This window comes from Myotis davidii, unplaced genomic scaffold (genome assembly GCF_000327345.1).
Source record: "Myotis davidii unplaced genomic scaffold, ASM32734v1 scaffold332, whole genome shotgun sequence".
NCBI classification, from domain to species: Eukaryota; Metazoa; Chordata; class Mammalia; order Chiroptera; family Vespertilionidae; genus Myotis; species Myotis davidii.
In genome coordinates, this window is record NW_006285779.1 from 6,938,517 (window position 1) to 6,952,240 (window position 13,724).

At 35.9% G+C, this 13,724-nt stretch overlaps 1 protein-coding gene across 8 annotated transcripts in view; it reads right to left on the reverse strand.

Annotated features, from left to right (window-relative positions):
* Nucleotides 1-13,724, reverse strand: part of LOC102774825 (ligand-dependent corepressor) — a 96,592-nt gene that overhangs the window by 34,719 nt on the left and 48,149 nt on the right. For all 8 annotated transcript variants that reach the window (XM_015559378.1, XM_015559376.1, XM_015559377.1 and 5 more), the window contains 2 exons: nucleotides 6,407-6,539; nucleotides 914-1,201 (listed from right to left, as the gene is read on the reverse strand). In XM_015559378.1, coding sequence (XP_015414864.1) covers nucleotides 914-1,151 — 238 coding nt within the window. In that variant the 5' untranslated portion in view covers nucleotides 1,152-1,201; nucleotides 6,407-6,539. The remainder of the gene's footprint in view (nucleotides 1-913; nucleotides 1,202-6,406; nucleotides 6,540-13,724) is intronic.

Here is a 13,724-nt window from a genome sequence, read left to right on the forward strand (position 1 = left end):
AATTTACTTTGTAAAATAAACATGTATTTCTCACTAATAAATCCACACATCTGATAACTTTTCTGCATACTCTTATGAAATTTCTATGACAAAATCTTATTAGTATAGACATTACCAATTTAAATTTACTTGTTTGAACATGGCAGAGTGAAAATGCTCACTTCATCTTTGTGAAATTAAGGTAAAATGAGATCACAAAGCAACAGAAATATTTAATCTATTTAAGAAAGTAAACTTTTCAAAGACTCAAGAATTATTTGCTAAGCAAAACTGATAACCTCTTAACCTACTACTTAATTAGGATCCTCACCAGCAAATGATCTGGAAATGCTTGTGGGTTAGTTCACAATGTAGTGCATATATGAAATATGTGAGTGTTTTTTAAATAAAATAATGAATACACTTAACAACCTGAAGTGTGTTTACTGTTTTCTCATTATTTCTAACCCTAAGAACTTCTTTTTTAAAACTGAAAATAATACATTTTTGTCTTATAATCTCATTTGCAGAATATAACTTCTTCTACCTAACAAACAAAGACATGTTTATTTCTCAGGTGCTAATCCTAAAACATTGATGGAAAAGGGGAAAAAATAATTTTTCAGGTTATTTTTAAAACAATGGATATGACAACATTTTGGAAAGTATAAAATGCTTATATAAATATCAAGTAACTTAAAGATCGGTAACAACTGTAACTACCTAACTTTTCTGGGTGGTACATAGAACATGTTTATGGACTCCTGATGGGTAAGGTAGCCAATTTATCTGAACTTCTCTATCATTGCATAGTTAAGAATCACATTGGTTTTTATTCTATTATTGCTACTGGTGCCCTACTTGCCAATATTTTTTTTCTCCCCAAATTAAAGTATTCTGATTGGACAGAGGAGACCTTGACATCAAACCATACCTTGTTCACTAGGTTCTGACTGAGACTTTCTGACAGTAAGGTCCAGAGGTGAGTCTTGGTCAGCCATGAGAAGTTTGCTGAGCACAGGGTTCTGAGTAGTTGCAGCCGTGGGAGAGGTGGTGACTGGAGATGCTTTCGGCAGGCTTTGGTTCTTTGTGCTATTGGGCTGGCTGGGGTCCTGAGTAGAGCTATTTTTTGAGGTATATTCAGCAGCAAATTGTTGGATCATTCGCTGCATGATCTCACGGGCCACTAGGGGAATATTGGGGTCGGAGACCCAGGGACTGTCTGTAAACAAAGATTTATTTACTTTTAAAGTGGGACAATGTATTAAAAAAAAAAAAAAGACAGCTTTTAAGCAAACATAAAATTCATTTTATTTTTTCTTAAAATGCAGTATCCTAAAATAGCATTTCCTCATAGTTATATTTTTAATTTTTAAGCTTATGAGCTGCAGATTTTAAAAAATAACATTTTCATAAAATTAGTTATAAATATCTCCCCAAGATTATGAATCAAATAAAAGGATAACAACTACTTTGGGGGCAAGAATCACTTACCTGATACAGAAATCCCCCCAACACTCCTTTTATAAAATAATTACTACCCTATTTACTACCTCTAGGTCATATCTGTTGTTCTTATCAGCAGTTTCTTCCTAAATTGCTGAAGCATGGATTACTCAGTTCATCCACTTAACTTTCTATTAAGGACTGAAGGCGTACCAAGATTATAAAAGGAGATACTTAGTATTAAGACCAATGATAGGCTAGGGCAATAATCCTCACACTTTAATATTCACCCGAATCACTTTGAGAGCTTGTAGAATCAGGTCTGCCTGATTCTGCAGTTCTAGGGTGAGGCCAAGGCATTTCTAACAGGCTTCTCGATACTGCTGGTGGAGGGGCCACAACTTTAGAACCCTTGGGCTAGAAGTTTGAATGACAAATCTCATATTTCCTATGAGTTCTTTAAATACACTGTGCCAACCCCTAAACACAACAGCTAGGGAAGCAATAAAAGAAGCATCTAAGTTATCATTTTGTAATCAATATTAATTTTAAAAAATTCAATTTTCAGCACTGGAAAAAGACCTTGAAGGTCAAATGGGTTAACAAAAGGCAAAATGTTTTGCATACATATATTATCACATCTGTATCAATACGGATCACATCACCAGGGAGTCTCAGCTTCGCCAGAGATTATGTTTATTCACCATTGTATAGTCAGCACCTAATATAGCCTGCTGTTAAGTATGCATTCATATTAGTTAAGTAATAAATGGATCAATCAAATCAATTACCATTCAATTGCTGTGTTTTTTTAACAAATGAAGGAAATGTGCTCTAAAGATCAAGTGGCCTCTTCAAATCTCTATAGATGGTTAGTGGTAGACACTTGACTAAACCTCTCCTCCTGCCCAGCTGGTGTGGCTCAGTGGTTGAGCATTGACCCATGAGCCAAGAGGTCACTGGTTCAATTCCTAGTCGGGGCACATGCCCAGTTTGCTAGCTAGATCCTTGGTAGGGGTGCAGGAGGCAACCAATTGATGTTTCCATCTCTCTATCCCTCTCCCTTCCTCTCTCTAAAAAAATAAAAAATAAATCCATAAAAACATATTTAAAGAGGGGCAATCTGGCTCCTGAGGCCACCACAGTACATTGCCTCACCACATTTTTACCAAAAAAAAGAACAAAAAACAAAAAACACACAAAAAACCTCTCCCCCTGATCTTAATGTTCCAACCATGATCTTTACTTCTCCATGATACTTCTGAGGTTTTAGAAGATGGAGAACCTAAGTTTCCTTGGTCTTTTAAAGATTAACTATAGAAGATAAATTACATTACCCAGGAGCTGTAAGGAACTTAGGTTGATTTACAAATTTAGAAAAAAGTGACTCATAACTAAAATCTAATGTTATCACAAAACACACACACACACACACACACACACACACCTCAAAACCTCACAGGACTCCTAAAAACAGAGAATTCTTTTTCTTGAAGGACAATATTCAATACCAGAGAATGATTTAAAGTCAGAATATTTACTTCTCTGGAGTTTAACAAGGTTTTTGTTCTACCGATAACAACATTTCTATTCTACTAAAAAGTATTTTCCACCCTAAGTTTCCTCTCTATAAATAAAAACTCTGAGTATGCCAGAGAGTATAGAAATAAAGATACTCAAGTTAGGTGAGATTCAGAAGTGTTTTTTAAAAAGATTTTTATTGATTTCAGAGAGGAAGCGAGAGGAAGAGAAATTGAAACATCAATCCTTGACCGGCTGCCTCCTGCACGCCCCTTACTGGGTGGGGATCAAGCCCGCAACCCAGGCATGTGCCGTTGACTGGAATTGAACCCAGGACCCTTCAGTCCGCAGGCCAACACTCTATTCACTGAACCAAACTAGCTAAGGCGGTAAGATTCAGAAGTTAATATAATCACTTAAAACGGTTCCTTAAATGTTTTTAATAAACATTTTAGCTATATATTGCTTTAAAAATCTCTCTACCGAATGGGTTTTCTTATTAATATTCATCAAACTTTCCACTTAAGATCCATTTTTTTTCACGTAGCATACAATCCTCTAAATACAAGAATACACACACACACACACACACTGTAATTTCAAGTTTTAATGTATTAGTGTATATTTTCCCCCTGAGAAGTTGGAGAATATGTAATACATAAAGAAGTTTCCAAACAGGAAGCAAAATGAAGTAATTTATGAAATGTCTCTGTGTTTAACTAGATTAATAAATGTAATTAAAGATTCATAGGAGTCAAAGGTTTTAGGATAAATAACACAAATTGTTACCTTTGAGCTATTTAAAGCTCGTTTAAGGCTGCAGCATATTTTACCTTTTTGTTGCATGAATAACAATCACAGACCACAACTCATGTTTATGAATTGATGACATCTCTGCATTTGAATTTCTGACTTTTGAAAGCTTCCTCAACACTTTTCATTCCTTCACTTTCTTAAAATATATCTATAAACCGAGTCATGTCTCAGGGAATATGCACAATTGAGTCAAATAAAAAACAGCAAATCATATCAAAATTAAAACTACAGAAAAACATGTAAATGCTGCCTCACAGCCATCTGCATATTTCAAAAATGGAAATCTAACATTTAGACAAGTATCAGCTTTCCTTAACACAAGTGACAAAGCACGCTGAAAAGAAATATGATCATGACAATTGCAGAAGGTATACTGTTCTTAAATTGGAATTTATTACAAAATCCGTACCACAAAAGCCTACTTTTATTGCATTAATGTTTCTATTTAGTGATATAATTTTTACATACTCAATTATTTATAACATACAATTTGCAATAGTTGGAAACAAAGGACTAAATCCAAATATCTGAAGTAGTTACTAAAAACAAAATATTCACTTCAGACTAAATTGCCTGTCATATCTCTGGATAAAAAACATTTTAGATACTAATTTGAAGACTATTAATACTCATCTTTGAGATGTTTCCAAGATGATTAGTAAAATATCTAAAAATAAAAATATTAATACATAAAGCAAGGCAGAAGGAACTTCCAATTGCAAAGCAATAGTTCTTTTTCTGAGCATCATATGCCAGTATACAAAAATATACAAACTTAACTTTATATACAAATTTAAGGAATTCTCATCTCTTGAAGTTTATTCTAAGACTGATTTCAAGGTAACAATTCCTCCCCTAAAGGTTATGTTCTCAAAAGTTTAATTTCTAAATAAAATTTTATGAACTTCAATGTAAATTATTTCTGCATGACAAAAAATGGGACTAGTAGAAAAGTAAGCTAACTCCCTCCAAGCTACGAGTGAATGAAAAGTGGTTGCTCCATGTACATCAGGTAGATTTCCTCTTTTCAGATAATGGCATTTGCTGTAGCATTAGACTCATGATTCAGTACATAGCAGAGGAGCTGTCAAGATATTTTATTTAGTTAATAAACTGATAGACCTATTAGTCATTTACACTTTATTTTATTTTATTTTTTAAAATATATTTTATTATTTTTTTACAGAGAGAAAAGGAGAGGGATAGAGAGCTAGAAACATCGATGAGAGATAAACATCGATCAGCTGCCTCCTGCACACTCTCCACTGGGGATGTGCCCGCAACCAAGGTACATGCCCTTGACCGGAATCGAACCCGGGACCCTTGAGTCCGCAGGCTGATGCTCTATCCACTGATCCAAACCGGTTAGGGCAGTCATTTACACTTTAAATGTGAGTTATTTTAGTAAAACAATCAAATGTTCATAAAACGAAATAACAATATTACTGTTTTGAACATAATTTTGGAATCAGGGTACTTTATTGAGACAATCAGATGAGTCCAAGAGCTTCAGTTGGGAGCTTTAGTCAGAAAGTGCAAGACGGTGTTATTTAAAAGAGAAGAGAGGATGTACAAAAGATTTAATTTTGTCTAGGGAACTGATAGAAGAAAAATTTTTTAAATGCCATTGAAAACAATAATCTTGTGAATTCCTTTTTCTTTTTTTTTTTGCATTCCTTAATTTTCTACTACACTTCACCTCATACACCCTTTTGAAAATACTAATTACATTATGCAGAAGCCCAGCTGGTCTCCAAATGTAACCAACCCATTAGAATCAGCACTTATCAGACTTTTAACCAGTGTACAGGTGAACACCAGCTTTTAAACTTAACAGGGAAGAAAGAAATTTGAGAGGAATGACAGGTGTAAACTAGAACACTGAAGAAATATTAAAGAAAATGGAAACATTGTGTCTGCTGAAGATTAAAAATCTATTTAGAAAGAATATCTTGAAGGTAAAGACTCTTCACTAATATGGCTCATGATTGGAAACTTCCTAAAGGTCTTGGCTGGTAGCAATTATTCTTTTAGGCTAGAGAAATGTAAAACAAGCCTACGAAAGTTTCAAGGAGAAAGATAAATTGAAAAATACAAGAGGTGAAGCTACTAAATGCCACCTCAAATGTATGGGGGAAAGTTTTATTTTATAATAATAAATTTCTTTTTCTAATTTTAGTAACTTAAAAAAACTAGTGAAATAGGACTATATCAAGGAGAAAAACTGCTTGCAAATCTAATTTTAAGACATAACTTTACATTTTTCTCTGCAAACGATAGTTCAGTGAGAAATTACTAGAAATTTACAGTTAGTTTTATGGTTATCAGTGATAAAAACAGTAACTGTTTATGTAAGAAAATCTGACTAACAATATATAGAACTACTGAAACCTTGCAACTTTCAGACTTTCACAATAACTTTAAGAATTATTTAACTAAAACCTATCACTTCAGAGTAAAAGGAGGGAGTGGGGTTACCTTACCCTATTTCAAATTTAACTTGACTGAAGAAACATGGAGAATTATAGTGTATTATCAGTACAGAAAAATACTTTTTAAAGTAACTCTTTAAAAATGACACTGAAATTAAGAAGGTTAATACAAGACAAGCAGATGCTAAACATCATTCTTTATTGGAACCAACCTTTTCTATAAAAGACTGCATTGAGGAACTCTTCTGCTTGTTTCTCGAATCGAATGATTTTTGCTTGCTCTTGTTTAAGCAGAGCTTCCCGCCCAGCTCCTGAAGCTGGTTCATCCAGACCGACTAAGTGTCCCTGCAAAAAATTTGGTGACATATTTGCACAAGTATCTATCTCCATTCAATATCAAAAGCATAGATGTTAAAAAAAGGAACATCAACAACGGATAAGACAAATTAGCTTAATACAATTAAAGTATTTTAAAACTTCAAATCAGGATAAAATTTATCTCCACAAAAGTATAAAAGCAAAGTGAATATGAAAATATACCTTGGCCCTGGCTGGTCTTGCTCAGTGGTTGGAGCCTCATCCTGTGCACAAAAGGGCTGTGGGTTTGAATTCCACTCAAGGGCACATACCTGGGTTGCAGGTTCAATCCCCAGCCCTGATCAGAGCACGTAGAGGAGACAACCAATCAATGTGTCTCTCTCACATAGATGTTTCTCTCTATTTTTCTTCCTTCCTCCCTTCCTTCCACTTTCTCTAAAAATCAATGGGAAAAATACCCTCAGGTGAGGATGAACAAAAGTTCTCTCTCTCTCTCTTTCTCTCTCTCTCTCTCAAGTTTTTTTTTAATTATGAGTTTTGTTTAAAACTTACAAATAAACTCTAATTAATCTATAATTATTAAAGGGAAATTTTTTTTTTAGCATTCTATATAATGGTTCTTGGGCATCTTTTCATGTGTGTATTGGCCATGTATACTACAGCAATAGTTCAGACAACTCAACTCAGTAAAAAAAAAAATCTTAAAACTCCAAGTCTCATCTGTGAATCACATCTGCCTTCCTAGTACAATATGTTTTCTCCAGACACAAAACAAAAATTTGTAAAGGGCCGTTTGGAGGTAAAACTCAAGAAGAGTATTTGAATTCACAATTATGTCCCTAGAATACTATTTTACAAACTGAAACTTTCAAATCTTTAATGGGTTGTGAAATTAACAGGTCAAAACTCGCACTAGAAAAAATAACTCAAAAACAGAGTGCATCACATGCTTTAAGGGGAAACATTTCAGTATCTTAAGGGGAAACACTTCAGTATCATATGTCATCCCACAGACTGTCAAAACCTGCTCTCAGACTGCAGGAGTATTGAACTTGGTTAACAACACTTTACACTTCCGCCCTTGTAGCTAATAAATAAAGAGGAAACTATGATAATAGAAAAAAGATTATAAGGAAAAGCAAAGTACATTTTTTAAGTGTTCTTAGAAACAACTATTTTGTTTTTAAATACCAGTGTTTAAAATACCAGTGCATGTAACTTACTTCAAATTACTACAATGAATCAACACATGCATTTAGTTATATAATGGAAAATTTTAAAGTGCTCTAAAGAAGATGGGGAAATACCTTGGCACAATGTCAAACAAGACACTAAAGGCATGTTATAATTCACAAATGATTTCCTCAAAGATTTTAAATACATTCAGTGATATTTGCAACTAGCTCTCTATGATTTCCCCATCACCCAAATTGTGTCAACAGTGCAATAAAAATACGTATTTCTTCAAAGATACATTTAGCATCAATTACAAATCATAAACAAACTAGAGGCCCTGTGCATGAAATTCGTGCATGGGTAGTGTCACTAGGCGTGGCTGGCGATCAGGGGCAATCTGTGGGGCGACTGTGGGGTGATCAGGGGGCCCCCTGCTAGCACCCACCTTGGCCAGCCTGGTGCCACCTGCTCGCCGGCCCCCCGCTGGTACCTGCCTTGGCTGGCCTGGGGGCCTGCGGGCAGCTCCCGCATTGAGCATCTGCCCCCTGGTGGTCAGTGCGCGTCATAGCTACCGGTTGTTCCACCATTGGGTCAATTTGCATATTAGGCTTTTATTATATAGGATAGTTTAATATAAAGAACTCTCTTGCATACTCAAACTTAAACAATGGTGACTTAACATTGCCATTAAAGACATGCTAAGTTTGCCACATTGTTTAAAACTTTTTAAACAAAACATTTTAAGTATTATATATGATTACAAAAACCTTTATTATAGTTGCACTTCCCAACATTCTCTCTCATGGACTAAAAAATTATTAAGAAATTGAATTTTAAAAGTGAATCACAACTAATTTAATTTTGATATAGATTTAACATCTAAAATGTATTAGGAACAGATAGATAGATAGATATATACCTTGGAAATACTTCAGGTTTGATTCCACACCACCACAATAAAGTAAGTCGTAATCTTTTTGTTGGTGGAGGGCCATGACTTCAATTTGTAAAACAACACACCATCCATAAACCATAATAAAGCAAAGTGCAATACAACAAGGTATGTCTGTATTAATTAAACAGTCCAACAAAATCCTCAACTATTGATACCATTTCATTGTTTAGAGATTTTTTAAAAACAGACATTAAATGGCATAAACTGGACTTAATCTTAACTCCGTAGCCCTACAGTCAGTCAATTCAGTCAGACCTTGAACAAAATACCTATCCTTAAACTATGTTTCATATAGCATTGTGTTGATTTAGACTAGAAGGCTACTTTCTAATCTAAATCAACACAGAGCAACTAACTGAGCATTCAGTAAGGCAGGTGATAAATGTTTTCTTCTTGAATCAAACAATTAACCATTTTATCAACCCGGCCTCTGAAATACACATGACTTTAAGCTGGTACCTATCAATTATGGTCACATCTATTTTTTTTTGTTTTTAAACAGTTTTATTGAGATATAATACACATACTATACTATTTACCCATTTAAAGGGTAAAATTAAATAGATTTCATATATATGAAATCATACACTATTTGTGGGTTTTTTTGGGACAAATGACTTTTCTTCTAGAACAATGTTTTAAAGGTCATCCAAGTTGTGGCATGTAGCATTTACTTCCTTTTTATTCCTAAATAATATTCCACAGTATGATATACCACATTGTATCCATTCACCAGTTGATGAACATTTGGGTTGTTTCTACTTTTTGGCTACTATGAATAATGCTGCTTTTAATATGTGTAAGTTTTTGTGTGGATGTATATTTTTATTTCTCTTGGATTTATACACTTAGGAGTGGAATTTCTGGATTGCATGTTAACTATGTTTACCATTTTGAGGAAGTGCCAAACCATTATCCAAAGCAACTACTCCATTTTATATTCCCCACAGCAATAATAGGAATTCCATTTCTCCACATACTCATGAACACTTGTTATCTTTTTTATTACACCATCCTAGTAGATGAGAAGTTGTAGCTCATGGTTTACATTTGCATTCATGTAAGGACTAGGGTAATTGAGCATCTTTTCATGTGTTTATTGGCCGTGTAAATATACCGTCTTTGCAGAAATGTCTATTCATAAGCTTTGCCCAGTTTTTAATTGGGCTATTTACCTTTTTATTTTCGAGCTGTAAGAATTCTTGACATGTTCTGTATATAACTCTACTATCAGATATATGACTTGAAATAGTTTCTCCCATCTGTGAGCTATCATTTCACTGATGCTACCGCTGGCAATACAAAATTTTTTTATTTTAATGAATTATAATTTATTATACTCTTTTAAAATTTGTGCTTTTGGTATTGTATCTGAAAAACTAGTGGCTAATCCAAGGTCATGTAGATTTACTCTTATGTTTTTTTCTAAAAGTTTTATAGTTTTAGGACTTTTAGGTCTATGATCAATTGAGTAAATTTTTGTATAGGGTATAAGAAGGGTCCGACTTCCTTTGTGAAAAACCACTGGCCATAATTTTACTTCTGGACATCCAATTCTATTCCATTAATCTATATATCTATCCTTATGCCAGTGACACACTATGTTGATTACCGTCATTTTTGTAGTAAGTTTTAAAATTGCCAAGTGTGAGTCCTCCCAATTTGTTCTTTTCTAAGACTGTTGGGCTATTTCAGGTCGCCTGAAACTTCCTATGAAAGAGGCCAGCTGGGGAGTGTGATGGGAATGCACATTCTGCAAATCAGTTTGGGGAGTAATATTAAGTCTTCATTCATGAACATGCGATATTTTCCCATTTACTGTACTTAGATCTTCAATTTCTTTTAACAATATTTTGTAATTTAAAGTATGTAAGTCTTACACTGTTGTTAAATTTATTCCTAAGTATTTTATTCTTTTTGATGCCATTGTAAACTGAATTTCATGTTCACATTGTTCGCTGCTAGTTTATAGAAATAAAATGAATTTTTAAATAATGCCTTATTCAGCAGGCTTGGTCTTGTTGGGTGAAGTGCTCTAGAGATGTTTTGTCTCGATTCATGGTGTTGTTCAAGTCTTCCATCTTTGTTGATGTTCTGCCTATTGCTGAAAGTGGGGTGTTGATGTGTCCAACTATTATTGTTGAATTATCTATTTCCCCTTTAATTGTTGCATTTTGTTTCACCCATTTTAGGACTCTGTTGTTGAGGATTTAATTATGTCTTCCTGGTAAACTGATCCTTTTATCATTAGAAAATGTCCCTTTTTACTTCTAGTTCATTGAAGTCTACTTGCCCAGCAATGTGTAGCCTCTGACATCATTTCTCAGAGGATGCTGTCTTGAGCATGCACAGTCTCTCTGTCCACCAGGAATGACGGAGGTTTCAGTTGGATTCTGGCAGATTCTTTCTTGGGTCTTCCTTTTATAAGCTTCTGGCTGATTTGTCTGTAGTGGTACCATACACCCAGCTGTTAGCCTCTACTAATTGTTCTATTGTTTTTGCCAAACCCTGGGGCATACATAGCACCAGTCTGATCCTATAAAAGCGGGGCCTCTCTGTAAGGGTAAGGTGTTGCCAGTCTTTGAGACTTGCTCCAACCCCAGGAGGGCTCTTTGCTATCTTTTTTAAAAAATTCTTTTAAACATTTAACTTGTCTGCTATTTCACTAGTTGCTCTAGCATTGGGGAACTACCAGCATCCTCTTAACTGTTCACCACAAAAATTTTCAACATCTTTTTTGCCTGCTCTATTCCAAATAAAGTCAGTTCCCTTGGGAGAGCTAGTCCCCTTAAGAATTCTCTGTTCTTAAGGCCTCCTTCTGTTCTTAAGGCCTCCTTCTACCTTCAGAAGAACCTCTGCGCCACTGCACAAATACTGGGGGCTGGCACAGTGTCTCCCTTATCTGAGTAAGACCTGTGCTCTATGAGTGGAGGTGCTGGATGACTTGTCCCTCCAGGCACCAGAATTTTGCCTTATGAATAAGGCATGGCCCAGGACAATGCTCTCAGCCTGCTGCACCTAGAATACACTTTCACTCAGTAAAGACTGAGTGCTGAAAGGAATCCCTAGAACAGTACTTCTCAACCTTCCTAATGCTGCGACCCTTTAATACAGTTCCTCATGTTGTGGTGACCCCCAATTTCATTGTTACAAATTTAACATAATTAAAGCATAGTGATTAATCACAAAATCAATATGTAATTATATATGTGTTTTCTGATGGTCTTAGGCGACCCCTGTGAAAGGGTTGTTCGACCCCCAAAGGGGTCGCGACCCACAGATTGAGAACCGCTGCCCTAGAAGGAAGCATCAGCAACAAAAGGCTAGAAGGTATGAGAAATGCCCCAAATCTGCTCCTCCTGCTTAGAGAAGAGCTTCCCTCAAGCCGAGCTAAGGGAGGTGGGTGGGAGTGAATCTTGGTTTGAATGCCACAGATTCTTGTTGTTTGTACTGAGATTTAGATTTTTTTAAAAATAAATGATTCTCCATTTGTTATATGCTCTTAAGTATTTCCAGAGTTCAAACGTTGTTTAACAATAATTTTCACCAAATGATTGTTTAGCTTGTTTTCCATCCAGAATAACCGAAGATAAAATATATAACACAAAGTCATATACCTTCTTCAATTGAATCTGTTCCCCATGTTAAAATTCTATAGCAAAAGCCCAGCTAGTTGAATCCATCCCATGCACCAAGAGGTCGCCAGTTTGATTCCTGGTCAGGGCACATGGCCAAGGATTTCGGGCTCAATCCCTAGTAGGGATCATGTAGGAGGCAGCTGACCAATGTTTCTTTCTCACCGATGTTTCTATCTCTCTCTCCCTCTCCCTTCTTCTCTCTCTAAAAATCAGTAAGAACATATTTTTTAAAACAGTTATAGCAATGATGTATATGCACAATATAGCTCATTCTCCCTTACTGGACATACCTGTACCAAAATAAAATGAACCAAAAAGAACAAAACTGTTCATATGACAAAAAGCTATAAAGCTAAAACAATCACTAGAAAATAGGAAGTTAAAGACAAACAATTAAATGTCATTTCCCATCCTCCACGCCTAAATTCTAGAAGGAATCATTACATACGGTATGGCAAAAAAATAACAAAATGATGTGACATAATAAAAAACAATTGTTCTTCTTTTCCTTTATTATCCAGAACTAAAAAGCAATCAAGTTGGAGACTTGAACTGAAATCTCCTATGAGTTGTTTCCTTCAGGATTCAGGAATTGGTTCACCTATATATACATACCTGGAACATACTCCCAGAGCTTTGATTCTGTAGCTCTGGGGTAGGGAATGGTCATTATGTTTTTTAAAAAGCTCTTTCCTTAATAAAGAACTAAAAAAAATAATAATCAGTATCATACTGTGAAAATTATTTTATATTTATAGTAAGTCTTGGGAAGGCAAATATCCACTTGTTATTTAACCGTTTGACTGCTAAGGAGCGCTATCGCACTCTTCTTATTTAAAACAAATTTATGTAAACAATTGGTATTTTTTAATTTTTGTTGTTGCAAAGCAATACAAGTGAGTTTATTGTATAAAAAGTGTTTTACATTTTTTCCCATACACGCGCAATTAGTGCCGCAGTTTTGGCATATGTCCGAAAAAATACGTTAGCAGCCAAACGGTTAATCAAGTCATTTAACAGCAGATTTGCCTGACATGTCCCACCTCCGGGGAAGCGTGAATGCCTCCAACTCCTCTGGCCTTCTCTGATCACTTCAAGCCCCGCTCTGGGTCCTGCGAGTTGCCTCAAGCTGGTCCCGCCTCTTCCAGGTGCCTCCCCGCTTCCGCCCTGTCTCCCGCAATGCGGTGGCTCCGCCCCATCATGGTGCCAGAGGAGAGTGTGGAAGCCTCCTGCCTCCTGCGGAGTTTTCAGCGCCACTTCCTGGTGGCACAGGGCGCTCCTTCCCCTGGCAGGTGGGCAGTGGGGGCACTGAGTGCAAGCAGAGGGTGGCGAAGGGCTGGTGGTGGTGGGGTGCTATGGGGCCTCCCCCCGCCCTCCCCGCCATGGAATGGTCCCGCCTCCTGGGGCACCTCCCTGCTTCTGCCCCATCTCCAGAGCAACCGG